The sequence below is a fragment of the Lasioglossum baleicum genome, chromosome 7 (assembly GCF_051020765.1).
Source record: "Lasioglossum baleicum chromosome 7, iyLasBale1, whole genome shotgun sequence".
Taxonomy (NCBI): domain Eukaryota; kingdom Metazoa; phylum Arthropoda; class Insecta; order Hymenoptera; family Halictidae; genus Lasioglossum; species Lasioglossum baleicum.
In genome coordinates this window covers 2507080-2530831 of record NC_134935.1, presented here as the reverse complement: position 1 = coordinate 2530831, position 23752 = coordinate 2507080, and the positions used below count along the sequence as shown (strand labels likewise).

The following is a 23752-nucleotide window of genomic DNA, read 5'->3' as shown; positions in this document are numbered from 1 at the left end:
TATGTATCAATTACGTCGCAACTGAATTAATATATAATTGAAATACAATTTAATTTAATTACTAGGTATTTTAATGAGATGTGTAATTGAAATACAAATGTAATTCAATTACTAAGTATTTTAATCAAAAATGTGGAATTGAAATACAATATAATTGAAATAAAATATAATTGAAATACAATATAATTGAAATACAATATAATTGAAATACAATGTATAATTTAAAATACAGCTTTCCAAATTATAGCCCAGAACTTTGTAGAAGTGCGATATATTGTTATGTGTTTCTTTCATATATAATACTTGTTTAGTGTCTGTGCGGCGTAGTTTCTATTCCTAGTCCTCGTTCATAATACGTAACGCTATTTTATGTAATTTAATTACGAAGTATTTTATAATTGTACTCCATTGCAATTACGAATTACATTGTAATTTAATTGAATGAAGATCTGAATTATAAATTACAATATAATTGAATTACAATGTGTTTTTTATAACTGTACTCCATTGCAATTACGAATTACATTGTAATTGAATTGAATGAAGATCAGAATTATAAATTACAATATAATTAAATTACAATATAATATTCAATTACAATGTATTTTATAATTGTACTCCATTGCAATTACGAATTACATTGTAATTTAATTGAATGAAGATCTGAATTATAAATTACAATATAAGTGAATTACGATGTAATTCAATTACCTTGTAATTATAATTTTGGAGTAATTCAATTGTAATTCTGCATAACTCTGCGCTCAGATATAACGTCTGAAGACAAAATCGTAAAATTCAGATGAAATGGAACGTTTAACATAATCATCATTATAGACTATCAAAATACAAGTTTAACCCTCCGTATACTGCGCCGAAGTCTATTCTGACCGGGAACATCCATAGCGTCATTTAAGTACTCAATTTGTGGCAATAAAACAAACCGAATAGCTGTTTCATTGAGGACTACTCTTCCGAAGACGTCCATGCTCAGAATTGAATGAAATTTTTAGAATAGGTTCCTTTTTGACTAAAATAATGATTGTCAGAAGGATTTTTGGCGAGTCGAAAAAAAATGTTTACCATTTTAATGTCACTCTCTACCTTACCGACCTTCTGACAATCATCATGTTAGTTAAAATGGAACCTATTTCCAAAATTTCATCCGATTCTGAGCACGGACGTCTTCGGAAGTTCAGCCTCATTGAGGATATCGGAAAGAGTAATATTACTCTTATTAATATTACACATATGTGTCTACACGAGGTATCATCAAAAATAAATTTTTCAAAATTATTAATTAGAGTTTTAATGTAGAGCAACTACCAGTGCCCTAACGAGGGCGTGGCGAAAGAGGCGCCCGCCACGGGCGCAGCTGGGTTTGGGGCGCAAAACAAAGAATACCGACCCGGTTGAGGGTCATTTGGTCGCTTTTCAAATCTTGCAAAAAAATGACGAACTCTCATTACAAAACACGTATCCAAATCTAGACATGTAGAATTAAGGATTTTCATAACAATGCCTGTAACAACAGCTTCCTTCAAACGTTCGTTTAGCAAATTAAAAATTGTAAAATCGTACCTTCGTTCTTCTATTGGACAAGAGCGATTAACAAACATGTCTATAATATCAATTGAAAAAGATGTTGCCAAACATTAAATTATGACGATATAATAGATGTTTGCAAATGAAAAAACGAGAAAAATTACTTTATAAAATATGCTGAACTGTTTTATGTTTTTATTATATTATTTTAACATATAACTATGTTTTGTAATTCTTTTATTTTGTCGTCATTGAATATGAATAAAAATTTTGTTCTTATTTAGGTTATAGATTATTTATTCATACAAATACCTTGGCAAATACATGATTGTATATACAGGCAACTCATTTTGATGAGGTTATAATAGTATTTAATATATTGCATTTAGTAAAATTTAACTTGTTACATTAAAATTTTTTATTTTTTTTTTATATTGTTAGGTTACGGGGAGGCGCAAGTTAGACACTTGCCACAGGCGCTTCATACCCTCGTTACGGCACTGGCAACTGCTTACATAGCTATAAAAATCGTCCGTTGTCCGAGGGTTAAATGATAGTTTCGTACGTGTCAGCAGGTGTATTTTAAGTGTGTAATACAGTTGTTAACATCTTTTTATCTATAAACAAATACTGCCAAGTTTAAACAATGTAAACTTTGAGAAGAATTTTAAAAAAGTGGCTAAGACTGGCAGGCATACGAAATTTTAGACATTTCTGAACATAGTGTATAAAGTTTCAGCTGCCACCTCCTACTTTTAGCTGTACATCGGCTTTAAGATGTCGATTAATTGTATTTATTTTTATATACTTATACTTTATGTATATTTATAAATAATGTGTATGTGTATAATATACATTAACACTCGTAATATATATTCATCGTTGATTTTAACTATGTTTATACTCTATTTGTATGATTATTTTTACTCATGTTATTTCTGCGGTGTGATAAGTACTGTTAACACGACTTTTCAGACATTTTCTATGATGTGGAAAAACACTGTTTACAAAAAAAAGGTTGATCGGTATTTACTTTTCTATAAATTTCAATATACAAAAATTTAAGAAAAATTCTCTTTTATAAAAAATGGGAATTACCTCGATTCTTTAAATGTTATTATATATTTCTGATTTCATAATATTGTAGCTGGTGTCGAAACGAATTCGATGATCTAGCACAGTGGTCGGCAAACTCGTTAGTCAAATATCAGCAGTACAACGATTTAGATTTCTTTACAAGAACCCTGTTTTTATAAGTTCGGTTAAAATTAAGTACACTGTCAATCAAATACAAAATCAAATACTTTATAATAATCTTATTTATTGATAAATAGACTGGGGATCATTATGCACTTATAGCAAAATTGAGGAGATGAAAATCAAAATTATTGGAAAATTTTTAAAATTGAAGAAGTCAATATATCAATAAGGGAAGAAATAATATTCAATTTAGTTTCTGTTCCTTGTAATCGATGCAGAAAATTTTTATTTTGCACAAAGATCCGCAGTCTATTGATAAAAATGGAGTAGAAGTAGAAATTGCTCTTTATTTGAATTTAGATATAACACACTGACTGACTAAAAATTGTATTAAAATACTATTAAGTTAAAATAAAATAAATTAATTTTAAACACGTTATTCAAGGAAGAGCCGCCCTCAAGTAGCCAAAGAGACGCATGTGGCTGGCGAGCCGTAGTTTGCCGACCACGGATCTAGCATACTATAAAAAAGAAAACCTTTAACTTTGAAATAACGCTAAAATACTTTTGGCCACAAAAGGCGGGTATCCAGACCATAGTGCGCCGCGCCGGGCAACACGCTTTCCTCGCAGCAAAGAGTGTCGGTGTTCGCACAACTACGATCAGCTGACTACGATCGTCTATCCTTGCCGAGTAGCCATAATCGTCTGCTCGATCGGCAGTTACATATTATTTATTCGCAGCGCCGCGCCGCGCTGGTTGAACATGGCTGAGCACGCTCGCGGATCTACGATTCGGTTGACTTTATCGCGAAGACGAGGTCGCGCCCCTGCCCCTGCCTCTGCCACTCTGCTCCCATCTCCACATCTACCTCTCCGGCTGCATCTCTTGCTTGCTAACCACTTTGCGAACGCGTACACGCGATCCTCTTCGCGGCTCTTCTATTCGGATGCAAAAACGAAAAACAAACAAGATTTTTACAGTGTAGCGACCATCGACGGACGTCACTGGGAAATCGTGACCGATTAATTTGCCACGTGGCCAGCGTTTTTGTTGGTTCCGCTTCTGATCGAGCGAAATAGACCGAACACCCGGTACTAGTCCACCTTGGACTGGCCTAGCTATATGTATGTATAGTTAGCTCATTGGCTGATTCTTTCCGAAACGGGACCCACTTCTCCTTCATTCTTCGCTTCTCGAGAGACCCCGAAAATAGATATATTTGCGAGAACTCTTTTATTAGATTACTGGAGGTCTCATAAAAAAGGTCTCGTTCAATTTGCACGGGCGAACCACCATTACTCTGAGCGTATTGATTCTTTGATAATTATATTTTGTGTGTAGTATATTCGAGACTTTTTAAAAAAAAAACGTGAAATGATTCTAGATTACTAGATGTCTCGAATCTTCTCACGACTTTTTTGAACGACTTTCGAATATACACTACACACAAAATATGATTGTCGAAGAATCAATACGTTCGGAGTAATCGTGGTTCGTCCGTGCAAACTGAAGAGAACATCAGTTTTATCCTAATCATTAAGCCAAAGAATATATAAAAATAACTTTTTGAAGACCACGCTTATATTAACATGCACTAAAAAGCAGAAAATAATTTTTAAGCAATTAGTTCAAAATTTCTTCTGTTATGAAATTAGTGGCGGAATAGATAAAAAAATTTAATATAAATTTAAATAAAACCATGACATTAGTGACTATAAAAATAAAATCGTGGAGCACTAAACTATGTAAATTGACGTAATCTTCGTGGACGCTGTACGCTTTTATTTATAGTCACCTGATAACCAAAAATTTCATTTCTGACGAGCGTCTGCGCGCGCATTAGTGACTTGTTCTGCCGTCCGCTGGCGCACGGCTTTTGGTCATGGGCAGAACGAAGGCAGAATGCTGGCGGCTGGACCCTGAATCTGCCTTTGTTTAAGAGAGCAGCACGGTCGCACTGATGTGGCAAATGCCGCTTTACAGGGCAGCACCGTCGCGTCAAGAAAGATTCTAGTTATTTGCTAGTTACTAGAATCTTACTAGATTTTGGATCGAAAAAATGGGTTTGCGCCATGACGTTTTTTGTCCTTATTTGCGCAAATTTTGGGCTGGATGAGGGCTCATTCTAAAGAGGAAGGTTCATCGCAGAGCGCTTTGGTCATCATATCAGTCAAAAAAGTCTTTTAGAGACAGAAAAATGCATTGAAATCTGCAGGTGTTTTTCTAGATTTTTTCTCTACTTTGGGCCCTCGTATTATTAGATATAAACATAATCTCGTTAAAATCATGACCAGACCCGTGTGTGATGAACCTTCCTCTTTCGAATGAGCCCTCACCCAGCCCACAATTAGCTCCAATAAGGACAAACAACCGATTCGCGCAAACCCATTTTTTCGACCCAAAATCTAGTAAGATTCTAGTTATTTACTAGTTTTGTCAGGTGACTATCCTACGGCCACACAGTGGGACCTCTCGTCCAAATCGGAGACAAAATCAAAGAACTTTCGATAGAAATGAGGTAGAGCGATGAAATTTTTTAAAAATAAAAGCTGAAACTTTGCAGAATATGGGAAAAATAGGGAGATTATGGTAAGAACGTTTTTTAACGTTGAGAAAATTCGTTAAACTTGCACAATTTCAAGAAAATTGTGGTTTTTCCAATACCACGCGCGGAAAAAATTTTTTTTGAACATGCTGTACTTCATTTCACGTAGATTTTTTCACGCTGATTTCAAATGTGGTCTCAAAAGTTTTCTACGACCTCGGGATATTGCAAAATCGATTTCTTGAAACTCTACATGTTTAACGAATTTTCTCAATGTTAAAAAACGTTCGTAACATAATCTCCCTATTTTTCCCATATTCTGCAAAGTTTCAGCTTTAATTTTAAAAAAATTTCATCGCTCTACCTCATTTCTATCGAAAGTTCTCTGATTTTGTCTCCGATTTGGACGAAAGGTCCCAATGTGCGCAGGAGAAAAAACCAGGGAAACAGCATCCGCCACATCAGTGCGATCGTGCTGCCCTCTTAAACAAAGGTAGATTCAGGGTCCAGCCGCCAGTACTCTGCCTTCGTTCTGCCCATGGCGAAAAGCCCTGCGCCCACGGACGGCAGAACAAGTCACTAATGCGCGCGGAGACGCTCATCAGAAATCGAGCTAATCTTGCCTTGAGCAGCTGGAAGCGTAGCTTCGATCGTATTCTGCCCGTTCTCCGCCCTAGGCGGGGTCTGCTCGTGGCAGGCCTGGTTGTCAGTAATGCCATGATTTTATTTAAATTTATATTAAATTTTTCAATCTATTCCGACATTAATTAATGAAATGAAAATAGTTTTATAATAGAAGAAATTTTGAATTGCTTAAAACTTTGGGGAAAAATATTATTAATCATTTAACTGGATTCGGCATTTTATGGAGAACGAGGACAAAAATTATTTTCTGCTTTTTAGTGCATTTTAACATAAGCGTGGTTTTTAAAAAGTATTTCTTATATATATTATTTTCTACTTTTTAGTCTTTACATATCTTGTAATCGATTTTAATTACCACTTCAACCAAGATCTTGGAAGAGGTTAAGTTAGGTTAGTTATCTTTGATTCCACGAGTATGGCGGCAAATATTGTCATCGGAAGCAAGTGTGTATACCAAATTTCAGCAAGATTGGACAATGAGAAGAGGTTTAAAATTCGATTACAAGATTTGACACGGCAAGTTAATATAAGCGTGGTAATGGTAAAAATAATAAAAATAGAGTCTAATGAAAAAATGAATTGCTACTCTAATTTGAAAGGTAAAGTGTTCAACCCTTTGCACTCGAAGCTGGTTTTACTTCAGAATTCGGATGTTTCGTCTGGTCTAGAATATTTTCGTCACATGTGACCTTCCTCATTTTTAACCGACTTAGAAAAAGGAGGGGGTTACTCAATTCGATCTGTATGTGCCTTTTTTTCTATGTATGTTCTCCGATTACTCCGAGATGGATGGACCAATCAGTGTAGGGTATATCTCCCGATTGGTCTCTTGATAAAAAGTGTGAAATAAAAAAATTTTATAAAAAAAAATTAAACCGACTTCGAAAAAACGCACTAAAAAGTATAAAATAATTTCCATTTAATTTATGTGAATACACACGAACTGAAATACCATACAATCTTTTCGGAGGCGGCGCAAAATTGAAAATTTTAAATATTAAAAATAATCTATCCATCGAAGAGGAGTGACGAAATCATGCTCGTCGTTTTCGTACACAGATTCCACCTTGTGATTAAAAGTGTCAAGCGAAAGAATCAATCACATTCCACAGAGTTTCTTCTTACCAATAAAAGATCCGTGGAAATTGCCTACTTTAGAAGCCTTGAAAAGTAAATACCCTCTAAAATTGCTCGTAGCCGCGATAGTTGCTGGCGATGAGTAAGAGTGTTAAGGTCACGCTCGCCTAATTACGGGGACAATATTTTCCGGCCACGCACTTGATTAGAGCCGCGCGTACGTACCACCGTGCATGCATCGAGCGAGGGGGAAACATTGCCGGGAATTATTTTGGAAAGCTTTGCTCGATCGAGTCGAACGGAACAGCGGTCTCGGCTCGTTCATGCTCGTTAACCACAGCGGGAGATGGATATGAAATGAAATAATTACTCCGGCATAGATTTCTCGTAAAAGGCGAGGACGTCGACGTCTATCGCAAGGCAAATTGTCTCCCGAACTCGGAAGGCTGAGATCCATTTTGGTCGTAACGGTAGTCTCTCGTTTATGGCCATTTTCAACGTTCTGGTTTTGTTGTTAAACGCGAATTGCTACCACGATATTTTCTCCGTTTCCTTTCTCGATTGCGGGTCGCGTCGCGGTTCGACCGAATGGGAAAGGGGACCAGGTGAAGGCTGCGGGCGGAAAAAATTCGCGACTACTTTATTAAAAATGTAAAATAGAGTAGTCCAGGTACAAAGATGAAACGGTACGATGTACACGATTCGAGCACACATTACCAGTAGAAAAACACCCGGCTAGGGCCCGTCGTTTGAGCCTGGATCCGAGACGTTTTATCGTTCACGCGTCGTCCACGTGGTATCTACAGTAGGCGGAGTCCTTGATCAGCTCCTGAGGGATCAGTTCCTCGACCGGGGATTGATGCGACACAGCAGCAGCGTAGTTTTCCGCTTCCTTCAACACCCTCAAGAGATTCCCGCCGACCAATTTCTTGATATCCGAGGCCGACCATCTTCGGTCCCGCGTCAACTCGGCCAGCAACAGAGGGTAACCGGAAACGTCCGGGAGTTCGACCGGCGGACTAAACGGAAGCGAACGATTCGAGGTGCCGTTTATTATCGTTCGAGAGTATATACGCGTCGCAGCGCGTCGACCGAGACAAAATGCTCGTTCGATGCGATAGTCGGGACTATTTAAATAGCTCGCTAACCTTAATATACCGTCGTAACCGGCCCCAAGACCCACGTGGTTCACGCCAGCTATTCGCCGGATATGATTGATGTGAGCTGGAAGGCAAGCAAGCACACGGGTCGTCCGTTTCTAGGAACGTCAGGGATTTCTCGAAAGTATAGTCGATATTTTAACGCGTCGCCGCGCTCATACCTATCACGTCGTACATGGTGGCCTTATCGCCGCAGCTTAAGTGCGCGCTGTCGAAGCTGACCATAACCAGACCACCGTTCACCGACTGAAACAAACACGAAAGCGATGATTCGATGATCCGTGGATCCGACGCGTGACGATTCGCCGCGAAACCGCTCTGCGCCGAGCGCGTGTTACGCGCGACCGACTAGGAGACAACGATAAACGAATTTGCTCGGAGGAAAGTTGTATTCGTTTCGCCGACGATTCCTCCTTCTCACCAAGTTACGGAGCACATCATCCGGAACGTTGCTCGACGAATTGCAAAGCGCTTTGGCAGCGCTGTGAGAAAATATCACCGGCGCCTTCGTTATCATCAAAGCGTCCCTCATCGTTCTGACCGAGACGTGCGACAGATCCACTAGCATTCCTAAACGGTTCAATTCCTTCACGACCGCTTTGCCGAACACCGACAGTCCGTTGCTATGAAAGTCCATCGTCTCTATGGCACTGGGCTCCTCCACCGCACACGAATCCGCCCTGAAAATACGAGAGATTAGCATTTCCTTTTTCTCTCTCTCTCTCTGTTTCTCTGTTTGCTTCCGTGACATGGACACTTACCAAGGGGTATTGCATTTGTGCGTCAAAGTCATATACCTCGCACCGAGCCGCTGAAAGCTCCTCAACACGGCCATAGAGGTACCGATGCTGTGGCCACCCTCGATTCCCACCAAGCTACCCATCACACCATCCTTGTGCGCTTTCTCCAACTCCTTGCTGCTCGTCACCAGCCTCATCCGCCGCGGATACCTGCCCGCCAATCTACGTATCGCGTCGATCTGCTCCAAGGTGAGTTGAACAGCGTCGAGGAATTGTGCCTCGCAGGGTACGTACACCGACCAAAATTGCCCGCCAACGATACCTTCGCGCAATCGCACCAGATCCGTCTGCCACTGGGGACCCCAGCTTCCGTTTCGCGACAAGTCCTCGTTAAATGGAAAGTCGTGCAATTTCATGCTCCCCTGATGCTTCCGAAGATTCCATGCGAAATCATTGTGCCTGAAAAGTTATCTCTTTAATCGGCTGTTCGAGGCGCTCGAGAATCCGAGATCGGTGGCTACGGTCGGGTCGGATTCCCGACAAAAATGTCGCAATGTAAGAATATCAGCGTTCGATTACGGAAGACGTATCTCGTGTATGTTACACGATCATCTCTCTATGTTTATAAATTTATTCCTCCTCATGCGCGCCAGTGTGACATACAGTACTACCAACTTAACAAACAGATATCGTCTAAAGACGTAGATGTTCTGAATATTGTTGGCATTTACATCCCCTCATTGTTTCCGAGTTTGTTCAAACGACGTGTTGTAGTTAGTAATGGGATCTGAAACACTTCACTTTCGTCATAAATTTTCGCCAACATAATTCGAAGCTTAGAACTCTTAAAGATCATAAATGTCTTGAAACCCAAATCTAATCCAGACCTAATCCATGCATTTACGCGTAAAGTTTTTTGCGATTATCTCGTAAACTAAAGCCGACCGTCGAAAACTTTAAAGGGAAATGTTGTTCAGAATGGTGACCTTGACAACAAATTTCAAGGTCACTCTAGTCGGAGAGGAGGTATCACATCGACAAGTTCGGAAGTCTTGAAGGTCTTGAAAATCTTGAAAATTTGGAGTCTTGGTCAAAACTTTCAAAAGTTTCAAGAATTTCTGACTTCGGATAAATATCGAATTGAATCGAAATCTTGTAGTGATTGATTTAATAAATGTTAAATGCTTTCGGCGCAACGGTTCGATCGTTTATTACTAATATGAAACAATTTTGCTAATTATCAAACAAAATCAACGTTTCGATCCTAGTTTGAATCCTTTTCAAGATTTATTTGAATCGTGACTGTAAGTGATTGATTTGTTTGAAAACTTGCAAGACAGAGTATTGAATGCCCATCACAACTTGTAGTCTTCAGCGGTATGTGCATGTCGAAGGATTTTTCGAAATCTTAAAAAATTGTTGGTTTCGTAGACATATAAAATGAAGTGTCAGCCTTACGAAGACATTCCGTTTGCTTAAACAATTGCAAAACAAATGGAGAAAAAATTTTTATTAGATACTCTTAAGTTCGCACTATGAGTTATAATTTACAACAGTTATAATTTAATGAGAGAAGATGTTGACATTTTGTTTTACATGTAAAACCAACAATTTTGAAAAATCCTTACGCTCGTATCAACATATCCTTTGAACAAAATCCGAAACAGTGCTCCGATTTCGCGTGGAATCAGGTTTAATACAGTAAATCCTCAATCGCTGTCCAACAGCCGTGTACTGCACGGACGGCGATGGTTTACGGACACTATTTTTATATGACTGCGTCTACCGCGCCGAGACTTCAATTGAGAGCCGAAGATAGAGAAGGACAGAACGAAATACGGATCGCGTGGCCGAAGCGTGTCGCCGCACAGTGGGACGAAACGGGCGATTCCCTGGACATGGCTTTTTCATCCAGTGATTCCTTTATAAAAATTTAAATGAGGGTCGTACTCTATGTATTTTTTCGTGCTGAATCGAATGGTGAAATCCGTTAGTTGATAGGAATGATGCGAAAGAAGCTACAGCGCATCATAGAACAATGATCTCGGATTTTTTATTTTCACATGAAACATTTAATGGTTACTTAAATATGTACTGAAGAATTAATAGAATTTAGTTTTAGTTTGATTTTTTAATTTTGTTTAATGTTTTGTGTAGGTATGATTTGTTTAATTTTATAAACAAATTAAAAATACAAAACAAAAGCGCAAATAAGAACATATAAAAGAAAAGTAAAATAAAATCTCTACTTAGCAACTGAAAAACATCAGAAATGATATAAGTAAAATGAGGTACCTTTTTTTTCATTAAAAAAAAAATGAAGTTGACCTTCATATCTCCTTGACGTCCCCATCTATAAAATTAATGTCATATCTAAAAAATTAATACATCAGATTACGAGCGCCTCGATATCAAGTAAGTTTGGTCTGATGAATTTTCTTCTATCTTCAAAAGCAAGCGAGTTATTCAGGTGACCTGTTTATAGTGCCCCACCCTGTATATTGTTTCGTTGTCTTCCTTATTTATATTATTTCGTTATCTTTGTTGTTAAGTATTCTACACAGAACACTGCAATTGTATGTAAAACTCGTAACAAGTCATAGAAATATGGAATAAATACCCTCCTTTTATAATTTACAATCTTTATTCGATCATATGCATGCAATGAAAATCCACACGATTCCAACAGTTTCAAAAACTATTCGCTGCACACGGATACGTAAAGCTGAGAACTGATACTGAACGATAAGAGCAGAATTAAGAAATACACAGTCAACAAATACTGCGTTTTGCTGGACTTTGACCCTAGAAACCACTTGTTCAAACATTATTTCCGGGAAGAATCGGACGAAGTCGAGAATGATTTTTGCGTATTTCTCTCACTAAATACCAACTGTAAACACTTGTAAAGTCTATTTTTCGGAACAAATCGGAACTTTTTTGTAACGCGACAAAATGTACGCAAACTGCCCACAACGTTACTAAACGTCAAGTGTTAAACAGTAGTACAGCCATTTTTTATTTCATTCATATTTTTCTCAGCTCAAATACACCTCATAAGTAGGAAAAAATTATACAACAACATTACCAAAAGATGGAAACTATTAGGAAAAATTCATTAGAAAGATACGGTTTCATGAAAATTCAAGTCTTGAGCTGTCGATTTCAGATACATATGCCGGAAATATGTATAGCGTTATCACTGACATGTCCTGGAATGTCCCCACATTTTACTTGTTCCAAAAGCCTAGGAAACAATCCTATGAGCTCTCTTACTGGGAAAAAGAAGTTTGAATTTTTCGTCCATGTCGAGGATTTTACATAAGTCGTCCCACTGTGCGCCGTCGCGGCCGTCACGCCTCGTAAACGAAAAAATAGGACTTTTGAGAGCGATAGGCCCTAGATCAGGGATGAGCAACCCGCGGCCCGCCACACTTTCTCGTGCGGCCCTTCAAAGATTTTACATTTTGAATTTTAAAAATTCCTACAGTGTCCTACTGTTCTACAAAAGACTGCGAGCTCTCCGTTCTATTTTGTTTACGAACGTTAATTTATTCGATATACATTGTATAACGTAATATTTCGATTTCACGTGGTCATTGCGACGTAATACGGCGTTAAAGTTTTGCCTGTGCGAAATACTATAAATAAGCTAATTCTTCTTCATCGTATAACTTGTTTGTTTGTTGTTTAAATTACTATCTAAAAGATGGAGCGTGTAAGCGAAGGTAAGTATTCGATTTTTACATATCGGTGTAATTTTATTTTGCCGTGTAAATCATATACACAACAGGTTAACTAATAATATTATTTAAGAAGAGGTCAAGTTGTATAACTTATACGAGGGTAGTCCCAGAAGTACCCGACCTTGACATATAGCTGGCGGTTGTTATTTGAAAACTTACTATAGCCAAAAGTACAATTTTTATAAAGCTTAAGTTTGAAGTCTGAAGACGCTACGTTGTTTAGTATTTGTTTGACAGCCACCAATAGCATTCAGCGAGAAAGAAAGTGTTGTTCCATCAGGACAATGCACCAGTTCACACATCCGGTATCGCGGTAACCAAAATCAAAGAGTTAAAGTTCGAATTGCTTCCTCACGCACCCTATTCGCCAGATTTAGCCCCCTCAGACTATTTGCTCTTTTCAAACTTGAAAAAATGGCTCGGCGGTAAAAGATTTGCCAACATTATTTGTCCATTTTAAAGAAATGATATAACTCGTTTAAGTTCATGTAGTTTTTATACACTTGTCATGATTTCTGAGAAATAAAGCGTTATTACTACAAGAGAACACAAAAATTTGAATTTTGCCCACCTAGAATCGAGGAATCCATCACTGTGCGTCACGTCGCCGGCACAGTTCAAAGAATGTCCCATACGCTGTTCTCCGTTGCGTTAATTAAACCACTAAATACAGTTGAAATTATATCGTATTTGGTGTCATTTTAATCAGAAAAATGCCAGAAATGAGTTAGTGAAAGCCCCGTAAAAAAAATAATGAAAATTAAGAAGTTTGAACATTCGATTCATGGTGTGTAGTGGTGTTCACACCGATGTACCCGAGATCAATCATCGGCCGGCAGTGGAGTGGGTAGGCACTAGACAGCGATTGAGGATTTACTGTATTTGTAATCCTCTTTTAATATTTCCCATTGTTTTACGGCCGTAGCAACAGGTACCGTTTCTCCGTAAATGAGAAGAAAATGAGTTTGTTAAATAGGCACTACTGTCTTCTGCGATTACCCGTCAACCAGAGGGATTTCGGAGAGCATTCGTCGCACCACTTTAAGTCTAGCCTCCAACAAGTGTGAACTTCGCAGTTCCAAAGCTAGAGGTAGTCCCACACCAGCGACCAGGGCGCATCCGAGGAAGAAGAATCCTGCCATAACTATCCACCGTCTCAGCATGCTCTGTCCTGTAGGTGCGCAAAGAACTAGTGAATACTCGTTCTATACCTTTATCCCCATCTCGTTAGATTTCATATACAGAGTGAGGCACTAACTATTGCCACTTATAATACCTCCGAAAGCATGATAGTAGTAGAAAAGTTTTCGAAATAAAAGTTGCATCGGACAACAGGATCCGTACCCAGTAACCAAAATGCTCGGTTTTGGACGGGCATCTGCGTCAGCAGAAGTAGCGCTTTCTGCTGGCAGAAAGACCCGGCATCTGCCCGACAGCACGAAGGTAGCTCGGTCCTGGATTCTGCCTTGCCGTAAGAGGACAGCACGGTGCTGCCCTGTATAACGGCATTCGCCAGTCAGGATGCTAACCATTTATTATGAAATTGCCGAGTATACTACAAGCAAAGAGAGAAGATGTTGACGAAACTTAAAGTATTAAAGTGGGCTCCCCCTTATAACATTGACAATTTCCTTAAAAGTCTTAACATTAATGCGTTAAAAATAATTCATGATTTTTGTAAAAAATGTGATATTAATTTATAAGGAAGAGACTTTGACTTACTTAGACAACTTAAGACATAAGCTGCATATCTTTATTTTTATATTTTTATACTCTAACATGTATCTATGGGCCAATAATGGCCTAAGATGTTATTAATAAAGAAAAAAAACGGCATTCGCCATATAGAGATGAAAGACAGGTGGTATTTAGAAATCTAATAAATGCAAAATGGAAACCTCCGTACGATGTGCATATATTTTTAAAAGAGCCAAAGATAAAAATATTAAGGATAATCAATGACTTCTGTAATAAATGCAATATTAGGTTGTAAGTTCACCCGAGATTCCTGCTTAATAGAAAGTTCCCGTGTAGATATAAGAAATTACATATAATATTTTAGAAGAGAAAAAAAAAGACAGGTACATATGTAACAACAGTTAGTTATGAAAGAGATATTATGTAGTATTTTTTATATTTATATGTAAGAAATTATATTATCTGTTAATATTTGTAAGAACAAGGTTATAACAGTTTGTAATAGATATACTATGTATGTTTATATATTTATATGTATAAGGCTTATGGGTCAGAAAAGATCTAAAGATTGTTAATAAAAAAAAGAAATAAATAAATAACGGCACATTCGCCACATTACGCAGTGGTCCCAAATCCTGAAAACACGGCCAAAACCTCAAAAATGAACTTCCTCCTAGGAGTTTGTGATTCTAGAGTTGGGTAAAGTGATGTTATAACCACTGAATGCCACCAACGAAAAAGGTAAAAAGTTTATGGTACGGTTCTGCAGTCAGTTCAAAGTTAGCCTTCTTTTGATGAGCATTTGTCGCGCGCATTAGTAGGAAATTGAACGCCCCCTTCTAAAGTGCATAACTTTCAAAATAGTGCATCAATTTCAATTCTGCAAAATGTATGCTGTTCCTGGAAGTAAGTAGAATGTTTACCTGTTTTTGTATCTCAACAATTGTTAGTCATTACGTTACACGGTGGCAACATTCTTTGGAGAACGTAGAAGGTAAAACTTTATGCGCGTATTGTAGAAACGTAGACGTAAGTTAAAAGTACCACGTTGTCCCACCAAAATTCCTTTTCTGACGTGTTACTAATACATTTATCTTTCAAAATTTATAAAAACCAACCTCCAATAGTCTCCTGTTTGCTCATACGAGGGAAAACTGTTCCATTTCTATGGATTTTAAAATGCGATTTTACAACTTTTAGTAATGAAAAACGATTCGGATGATTAAATCTTATGTACATAATTTATGTACAATTACACTAATTCTTGATATACAAAGTGCAATTTTGTTTGCCATTTATACATTTTTACCTATCAACCTCTCAAAACACATTTAATGCGAATTGTTGTCTAAATTTTAATCGGCCATTTTGTTTTTCAAATTTTCGAGTTCATATTCGTAATCAGTGACCCCAAAGGCCCCAAATAGATCATTTTCCAAGCAGACCTAACAATTTTTTAATGTATATGTCCGCCATATTGGATCCGCCATTTTGTTTTTTGGAATTTAAACTTCATATTCGTAATCAGCGACCGCGAAAACCCCCGAGTACGAATTTTTGGGTGCATTCAAGTACGTTTAGAGGTTTTGGCCGGTTTTTCGCGATTTGGGACCACTGTGCATTAGTGCGATTGTGCTGCCCTCCTACGGCAAGGCAGAATTCAGGACCGAGCTGCCTTCGTGCTGCAGGGCAGCTTCTGTCGGACAGACGCTGCCAGCAGATTACTATGCAGCTGCGTCAGAAGAAGTATCGCTTTATGCTGGCAGGGTGTGCCCGGCAGAATCGAGCAGATTCCGAGCATCCTATGCTTCGAGCAGCTTCGAGCGTCGTTCTGACAGCATAATGCCCGCCATCTGCTCGCCAGGCTGTGCTGGATATCTGCTCGAGGCAGGCCTTGCTGACTGGATAATTAGTAATGAGCATACAAGCGTCTCTGTCTTGCAAGTTTTCGAACAAATCAATCATCACAGAGTTTCAAATCAATTAGATATCAGAAATTCTTCAAACTCCTGAAGACTTGAAGATTTTTAAAGTCTTGATAATCTTAATAAATGTTATACTTTTTATAACATTGATACGTTCATACTGTTATTCGTCCCAATGCTGACATGACGTAATCATTGTTTCGTGATAGATGTAACATTTCAAGAGTTTCAACTGTTACAAACCTTCCAAAGTTTTTTAAGGCTTTCAAGATTTTCAAGACAACGAAGACTTTCAAGACGTCCAAGAGTTTCAAGAGTTCTAAGCTTCGAATAATGTTGCAAGAGATTCGAATTTTTTGTCGTCAATATTGAATCGAAGCGATTCGAAGTGATTCAGATTTTTCAGATCCCATCGCTAGCCGTAGTGTGGCGTTAATCTTTTGTTGCTAGGTGGAGTCGCGTCGGAGATGTGAAGCTCACCTTTGTTTCTTTTTACATAGAGTGCTCTATGTTTTGGTACAGGGTGTATAAAAAGTAATGGTCATCCGTCCTAGGGGTGAATCTGCACCTCTGAATCGGTGGACATTTGTAAGAGAAACTTGCCGCACAATTGTTTATAACGAAGAAAATTGTTGTTGAAGTTTTTTTTTACATCAACGCCTTCTACTCATCGAAAAGAGAAAATGTTTGAAAGGAGCCATATGTCGCAAACAAATAGTTATTGATATATTAGCTGTTAAAGTTTTTGCAAAATTTGATTTGTGTGGAATTATACGTATATATAGACAAAAGCCTACTACTACAGTCCACGCGTCCGTGTCGATGAGACAGAACATGATTGTGTGCGTGCCTCGAGCTTGGAACGGGTCTAGCGACGAATATGTCCCTTTAAATTTTACAATTTACAAATGTCCACCGATCCAGAGGTGTAGATTCACCCCTAGAACGGATGACCATTACTTTTTATACACCCTGTACATGTTTTCTGATAACGGCTATTCAGGCAAATCCAACGAAGTGCAACATTATGGTCTTTGAAGGTCAACAGAGGTCATTTATGACAAAAAAGACGTTCAAAGTGATTGAATAGATACAGATTGAGTAGTACAATATTTCCTCTCACTTCGGGCACTTATCGAATCACATGCTGTAACAATTTATTGTACAAATGTATTCAATTGTACGGCGTGTAGGGTGAGAACGTTGAGGATATCTTTCAGCGTATAAATCTCTAGCTCTCGCTGAATTTTGCTGGCATTCTCCGTGAATGAGAAGCACATCGGTTTGTTCTTTGAAAGAATACATCGTTTACAGTCGCTTGATTCGATGACACTGATATTACAGAAATTCTTCAATCGAAGTCCCAACAGCCGTGTTTTGAACGGACTTCAGTAGCGTAGTAGAGGCTATTTTTTTATGACTGAGACTTCAATCGACGAGCCGAACATAGAGACGAACAGAATGAAATAGGATCGCGTGGCCGAAGCGTGTCGCCGTCGCCGGCACAGTTTAAAGGCCCGTGCGTTATCACAATGTAACGCCAATATTTAATCTTCTTTATTTTTCATTATTTTTTAATTCAACTTTCACCAACATATTCGTGGCATGTTTCTAATGCAAAATGATACCAAACACGATATAATTTCAACTGTATTTAATGGTTTAATCGACGATGAAAGCTTCGAACGCAACGAAGAAGAGCGTATTGGTATTCCATGTGCGATTTAAACTGTGGTGCTCAAGGTGGTTCGGAACTCACCTTATAAAAACTGTAGGTCCCATCGCGAAAAAACTCTGGCAGTTAAGAGCGACGTAAAATAACCAATAAAAAAAAGAGCGTATTGGAAAGAAAGAGACGCGAACAGTAGCCGCCGCCGGCACAGTTCAAAGGCCCGCGTTGTCGCTGTTCTTCGTTGCCTTCGAAACTTTCACCGTCGATTTAACCACTAAATACAGTTGAAATTATATCGTGTTTGGTGTCATTTTAATCAGAGAAACGCCAGAAATAAGTTAGTGAAAGTCCCATAAAAAAATAAAGAAAATTAAGAAGTTTGAAAATTCGATTCACTCGAGTCAATGTTGTGGTGTCCACACCGATATACCCGAGCCGAGTGGAGCCCAGTGGAGTGAGTAGGCACTGGACTTCGATTAGATAGGCGACCCAGGACCTCGATTGCAGAATTACTGTACCATTCTTATCCTATTGATGTCCTGCGATATCGTCCAGAAGTGTTTATTTGTCATTGCCAGGTTTAGTAAACACGCTGAAACATATTCTCAACGTTCTCACCTTACACGCTGTACAATTGAATACATTTGTACAATAAATTGTTACAGCATGTGATTCGATAAGTGCCGAAGTCATAGGAAATACTGCTCAATCCAATAGCAATCTCTTTGAACACCTTCAAAGGAAAAAATGCAATTTTTTCTTTATTTCGCCTCTTTTGTCATAAACAATCTTTGCAGACCTTCAAAGACCTTAATGTTGCACCTCGTTGGATTCGTCTGAATAGCCGCTATCAGAAAACAGGTACCAAAACATAGCATTTCGGTGATTATCGCATAATTTTGAAAAATCTACGGTACATGGCTAAACACTTTTTAATGGAACCTTCAATAGCAACAGCAATTTTCATTGTGAACTAACAAGTCACCCTCAATAACGTCAACTAATATGTAATTTCTTTAAGATTGCAATGTAAAAGAAAATTTCTATGCTTTCTTTTGATACAGCACAATTATTGAAAATCCTATTTATTAATAGGCTTCCAGTAGATAAAGTGTCTCTTATTTCACATCTCTGAAGCGACTCCGTCTAGCAACAAAAGATTAACGCCACACTACGGCCCTTGTTGTCCGATGCAACTTTTATTTCGAAGACTTTTCTACTGCTATCATGCTTTCGGAGTTATTGTAGGTGGCAATAGTTAGTGGCCCACCCTGTAGATTAGCCCTTTGCACTCGGAGCTATTTTAACTCCAAAATTAAACATTTCTTCCGACTTAGAATCATTCCATTGTATACTATTCTTTTCATTTCATGCATATAAAAATTGATATAACACCTCGTACAGTACTTAAGGCGGTAGACTCGTTTCCAGGATTGCAAGGGTGCGGAATGCGCGTTCTCATTTCTCGAAAATACAAAAATGGGATTTTTCAATTGTAAAAAACGCTAGATAAAAGATCGACCTAGGGCGCTATCACCCTTGAAAGTCCTATTTTTTCGTTTACGAAGCGTAATTTGCATTATTCGGAAGCATACAACTGCGCATGTAGCTATATTCACAGCTACTTGTTAATAAATAATTGTTAATAAAAATAATGAACGATCAAAATTTGCGACGCAAAGAAGTATGGGAAATGCTATGAACTATGTCTTTTTCTTTCCCATATGCTCTCCTCCTTTGCGTCGCAAATTTTGATCGTTCATTATTTTTATTAACAATTAATTATTAACAATTGGCTTGTGATAGCTAAAAAATATGATATAAATATTCTTGATTCAATTTTGACTAAATGTCTTGCAAATACTGCCTCGAGAGTTGTTCCTGATCTTGTTGTCGCTTCATTAGGATTATTTACCATTTCCAATCTTAATTTACTTCTAAACATTACTAGACTGGAAGAAGCTTCACTTCTGCCGCGCGTGGTTTTCCACGCGTATGTTTTTTTATTTTACTTACCTGACACCTGTCAAAATTTTTCAGGTTATTCAGGTTCATTTAGAACAAGGGTTTGAATAATTGTTTATAAACCTTTCAGTCGGAACAAGATCCAATAAGAAACTGCATGTGAAAGTAGCTGGATGTTGATTCTATGTATGTTATCCAATTGCAAATGTTCACAAATTAACACTGGTTAATTAGTTATTAATAATTGTTCCGCGGGCTGATTGTTTCGGAAGTTCCCATAATTCGTAAGACAAGAAGGGTCGAACTGTGCGACAAGGACAGACATACATAATATACCACTTCTCCAAAATTTGTTAATAGCTAACAATTTAAGCATCAAACCTGCATAAAACTGAAATGGGAATGTAGCCAAGGCTTCATTTTACATTCTGCAATCTTAAAAGTTCACCAATGAAGTCTTTAAAGTTAGTAAATTAATTATGAAAATGTTACTTGTCAAACTATTCGAGGTTATTCGCGAAATTTCGTCACTTCCGTAACGCTCGACAGTGTTACTTCCGCGCGCGCGCGCGTTACACTAGAAAATTGTAACCCCCTCAGCAAAGAAGTTTTACTTCAAAACCCGATTTTTCTATTGTCGAAAACTGAGGACGCGAATCCTTGCAATCCTGGAAAAAGGAGTCTACCGCCTTAAATGTGTAGTAATTGTTTAGTTACTAAAATATTTAATAACGTAAACAATATTTTGAAAAAATGGTACAGCAATTTTTAGTGGTGACTCTCTCTCTCTCTCTTTCTGTGTCACCACTCGAGTGCTAAGGGCTAGAAATGTCTTCCCGAAACTATTTCCATTCAGCTATACGTATTTTATCAGTACATAGTTTGTCGATGTGTAAATTCAAAGAATTTCAAAGAATTGCAAATGTAATGATTTGCGAGAGTGGCGTACCACGTTCTCTCGGCGGATCTTTGTCTTTGTCCAAGGAAGTGGAGACACCCGGATCCTTTCCGTGGTGCAGCGCATCACCGTTAGGCAATTTCCTCATCAACTCCGGCGAGGATAGCTGCAGGCAAGTCTGCGAACATGTCATTTCTCGTTTAAGAAAACAAGCCTTCTCTAGAGGACAGAATGCCAATTGATTTTACGCGACGCAGAGCCGCGTTGCTTGTGCAGTAAAATCAACTTTCGACATAATTGTTAAAGATTGACCGAACACTTACAATCAAAATGACAATTTACATTTTATAGACAAATAGCAAGCGATTACCTTTCTAAAGTAGTAAAGATTTATTATTATCTTTTTAATTTAAAAATTTAATTTAAAAATGTTTGGTCTTGGCTGCCATAGGCGCATTCTACAGCTTCGAATCGGTGAAGATCTGTAAAAAACCGTTACCGCAAAATTGTCCTTCACCTTGACTTTCAAGGTCAAATTTTTTTATTATTGCATTGTATTCTACTTATCATGGAATTTCATTCACAGAAGTTGGAGATTTCAGATTGAAATGCTAGTTGTTGACATAAACACAGCCTTCGAAAATCGGCCGCTGCGAGTAAATAATTCCGAGCCCTGAAGCAAAGCAAACCAATCAAAATCACGATAGTGGAGGAGCTCACTCGAACTGTATTCATGTGGCCTTCAACGCTGTAGCGGTGTGTCTTCATTCTCGCCATATGAATGTGTTTATGTCAACAACTAGCATTTCTATTTGACACATCTCCAACTACTACGAATAAAATTCATTTTACAAGCCGACAAAACTTCTGCATCAATTTCTGGCGAAACGGTTGAGTTTTGACCCACGGTTCCTTTGACACTTTTCATCCCCATGATGCGTAGAATACTATGCAACAATAAGAAAATTTGATCTTAAAATCCAAGGTCAAGGACAATTTTGCGGCAACTTTTTTTTACAGATCTTCACCGATCCGAAGATGTATTGGGTTGGCAAATAAGTTCTTTCGGTTTTTGTGATTTATTCCACTCTAAAAAACCGAACGAACTTATTTGCCAACCCAATATAATATGGCAGCCAAAGACCAAACATTTTTTTACATTTATTACAGAACATTTATTACGCATAACAAAACATAATTGTGATATAAAAATATTTTCTAACACTAATTCTATTTGTTTCTATTTTTTACAGACGCAATTATATAAAAATTATTCTTGAAAATGGTCTAAAAATTGACCGAAACGTTGAAAATTTTGTGGTAATTTGCAAAATTGCTTAGTTAGTAACATCAGATCGAACCAGTGCGCTGGAAACATCAATATACTTTATTAACAAATTGTCGATCGAGATAAAGGAAACAGTTACTAATTCTATTGATTATTTATACAAAAATTCTGGCAAATTTTAACGAATATGCTCCCCTTACAATTGTTATAAAAAATTCAAAACAAGTCACTTAGACTTCTCTGCAATTCTAGCGTTAACAGATCAATCGAACGTTCGCATAGCTCACCTCTAAAATGTCGACTTCCTTTCTTCTCGGAGGGGGTGGCCGGTAAACCATGCCATCTTTATTCACTCCATAAAGTTCGAACATGTTTCGTTGTTTTCACGAACTCGACGTTACCTCGGCAAGAACCGTTCCTCAGGACTAGTATAATACCGAAGGGAGCGTCTCGTTTCATGGGACATGGACGCATGCGTCGGCTCTCGTATCGACCCGATATTGGGCGACCGATAAACCTCTTTTAAATCCACGAACTTTCATCCAATCGGTAAGATCGACGAGAAATCGGCGGGTCGAATCAAAATCAAAATCAAAATCAGGCACAAAAACGAAAATGCATAAAATCCGCTGTCTATTCATTACACTAAATGGGCTCCCATGAGATTCATGGAACGCTTAAAACGAAACTTCAAACATTGAATACATATAGTGTTAGGTAAACGTTGCTTACGCACGGCTTCAAAAATGAAGTTTCTTCGAAAATCTGAAAAATGAATATTGTGTTGGGGGGATTATGGTACGTACTACTTTAGATTCTGTAATAGCGTGTCTATAAAAAACTGAGGTACGACGATTGCATTACTTATGGCTGTAAAATGTAAAATGGTTACAGCTCGACGTTCTCCTCCAATTGTTGTGCAGTAATCGCGTGGAAGTGTAAAAGTTAGAAGTTTCATAATTGTAAAAAGACTTATTTACTTTGAATCGAGTAAAATGAATGCTGTTCCTGAAAGTATAAATAGAATCTTCATGCACACTACTAAATGTCTGCAGTACTTCGTGGCTACATCGTAGAATCGTAAAATTGATTATGAGACATGAACAGAAAAATTTTAAGGACAAATATTAAACACATAGAGAAAAAGTTGTGTGTTCCACAACTGTGTATTGTTGTAGTTTTATATTTGCAGAAATAGAAAAAAATCAGTTTTCATTTTCAATTGCCCCACGATTTGAGATGTAACAAATTCGATTTTTCAAGTGTTTAAATTTTCTAAAATTCCAAATTAACTAGAGGGTTATTGTTGCTCGCTCGCTTCGCTCGCTCGCGAGTAGGGTTGTTTTTGCTCGCTCGCTTCGCGAGCTCGCGGATAGGACTGCTCTTGCGAAAGGGTTAGTGGTACGCATGGCTAGTAGTACCTATAGCTATTAATGTTTTTTTGATTTGGTGTGTGACTCTCCACGAGCCACACAAAGAACTTCCCGATTCGTTAGTTGCAGTATATTATTATCATTATTTTTAGTACGTTTTAAGAAGATTATACGTTTTCAGGGAAATTCAATAGTTTTCTACTTATCAAGATGTTTGCTATATGGCGTCGCATTAAACGAATATCGTAGGCTCGTTGCTCGCTTGGTTCCTT

General features: G+C 37.9%; 2 protein-coding genes across 2 annotated transcripts in view; both read right to left on the bottom strand.

Annotated features, from left to right (window-relative positions):
• LOC143210815 (neprilysin-11) overlaps window positions 1–7875 on the bottom strand; it is a 47775-nt gene extending 39900 nt beyond the window's left edge. Inside the window, exon 1 of the mRNA XM_076428007.1 lies at window positions 7733–7875. The gene's annotated coding sequence lies outside the window, so the exon portion shown is untranslated. The remainder of the gene's footprint in view (window positions 1–7732) is intronic.
• On the bottom strand, window positions 7640–22571 carry LOC143210818 (dipeptidase 1). The gene is made up of 8 exons (XM_076428019.1): window positions 22395–22571; window positions 20871–20997; window positions 13661–13832; window positions 8937–9374; window positions 8597–8855; window positions 8337–8421; window positions 8164–8239; window positions 7640–8034 (listed from the first exon to the last, which is right to left on the bottom strand). Exons 1-8 carry the CDS (start codon window positions 22476–22478, stop codon window positions 7794–7796), a joined length of 1482 nt encoding a protein of 493 aa, XP_076284134.1. The 5' UTR covers window positions 22479–22571; the 3' UTR covers window positions 7640–7793.
• Between the last annotated feature and the right edge of the window lie 1181 nt (window positions 22572–23752).

Coding starts and splice junctions, on each gene's coding strand:
- LOC143210818 (XM_076428019.1), bottom strand. CDS start 22,478: ATGTTCGAACTTTATGGAGTGAATAAAGATGGCATGGTTTACCGGCCA. Junction 8,422..8,596: donor ATGATGTGCTCCGTAACTTG/GTGAGAAGGAGG, acceptor TGTTTGTTTCAG/TCGGTGAACGGTGGTCTGGT. Junction 8,035..8,163: donor GGTTACGACGGTATATTAAG/GTTAGCGAGCTA, acceptor GCTTCCGTTTAG/TCCGCCGGTCGAACTCCCGG.